The 1,703-nt window shown below is 37.4% G+C and overlaps 1 protein-coding gene across 1 annotated transcript; it reads left to right on the forward strand.

Annotated features, from left to right (window-relative positions):
* Positions 1-527: 527 nt before the first annotated feature.
* LOC118973861 (olfactory receptor 14C36-like) lies at positions 528-1,295 on the forward strand. Its single transcript, XM_037026176.2, has one exon. It carries the CDS (start codon positions 528-530, stop codon positions 1,293-1,295), a length of 768 nt encoding a protein of 255 aa, XP_036882071.2.
* Positions 1,296-1,703: the final 408 nt, after the last annotated feature.

A 1,703-nucleotide genomic window follows, 5' to 3' on the forward strand; every position in this document is an offset into this window, starting at 1 on the left:
AATTAGTTGGTATTTGTCTAACTCTGTCTGATATTTTACTTAACATAATGCTCTATAATTCTATCCGTGTGGATGGAAATGGCAAGATTTCATTCTTTTATAAGGTTGAGTATTATTCCATTTATAATATGCCCCCAAAATATGCATTCATATATTATATATTTTAACTATATATAAAACTTATTTGAATTAATGAAATCTTTATTAAAATGATAAAACTCATGGCCTGTACATTATTGATAAAGTATGAGCACTGCGTACATAACCAGACAAGACAGATCATCCCCACCCTTATTACTTAGGATTTTGCCCTTAGAAGAACTCAGTAGTCATAATAAAATCAGTCAATCACAAAACTAAAAATAGATATTTCCTATGCAGAAAGATAACTGCATAAAATGGAAATAAATATATTCAAATAAAATTCTTAAGTTATTTTAGAAAAAGTTTTTAGGAATCATGACTTTTATGATTTATCCTTTTGTTTTCTAGGTCAAACACCATTTCCAGAAAATGACCAATTCCCCATGGTGACTGAGTTTCTCCTCATGGGATTTGCTGAAAGGGAGAAGGTTCCTTCACATGATGTTGTTCCTATACTGATGTACTTGGCCACCTTGTTAGGGAATCTTCTCATCGTCTCTACCACCACTCTGGACCAGAACCTTCACACTCCCATGTACTTCCTCCTCAGGAAACTGCCCATCTTAGACATGTGCTACATTTCTGTCACTGTCCCCGATTCCTGTGTCAACTCCTTCACTGACAACAGGGCCATTTCACTTGCTGGTTGTGCAGCTCAGATATTCTTTGTCATTTATTATGCATTTGTAGAGTTTCTCTTCCCCACCATCGTGGCCCATGACCGCTATGTGGCCATCTACCAGCCCCTCCACTACCCCATCATCATGAACCACCAGTTCTGTGTCTGGACAACACTGGTCTCCCTGCTCAGTGGTCTCATCTATGCAGCTGTGCACACAGGGAACATATTCCGGCTGTCCTTCTGTCAGTCCAACATGGTCCACCAGTTCTTCTGTGACATCCCCTTTCTGCTGAGCCTCTCCTGCTCAGACACCTTCAGCAATTTCCTCTTATTATCTCTGCCACTGTGGTCTGTGGTGGCTGCTTTTTTTAATCATCATGTCATACATTCACATATTTTCCACTGTGCAGAAGTTTCCAACCAGAGAGCGAGGCAAAGCCTTTTCCACGTGTGTCCCTCACATCCTGGTGGTGTCTGTCTTCCTCATCACTGTCACCTATGTGTCCCTGAAACCTTCAGTAACATCTGAAACCATCCAGGACATGATTCTATCTGTATTATAAAACATAGTTCCTCCTTTCTTGAATCCCATCATCTACAGTCTTAGAAACAAACAGGTCAAGGAAGCTGTAAGAAAAGTACTAAAAAACTTTTCTTCTGGAAAATGATAAAGTTCCAATTCAAGTCCATCCCAATGTTATTTAATGAGCACCAAATGTTTAGAAAACAACTGTCTTACTGGGTTTTATATATTCTCTTGCTCTCTATAAAAATCACACACTTAATTCCTCTGTAATTGTTTTATAAAGTTCATTTTACTTTACATTATCCTTTCAATTTTTCCTGTATAAAATACTGCTTTTACTGTCTGCTTTAATGAATATGTATAATCAATGATATTGATAAAGATCATTTTACATTATATTGAAGATTCACC

Source organism: Manis javanica, chromosome 14 (genome assembly GCF_040802235.1).
Source record: "Manis javanica isolate MJ-LG chromosome 14, MJ_LKY, whole genome shotgun sequence".
Classification (NCBI taxonomy): domain Eukaryota; kingdom Metazoa; phylum Chordata; class Mammalia; order Pholidota; family Manidae; genus Manis; species Manis javanica.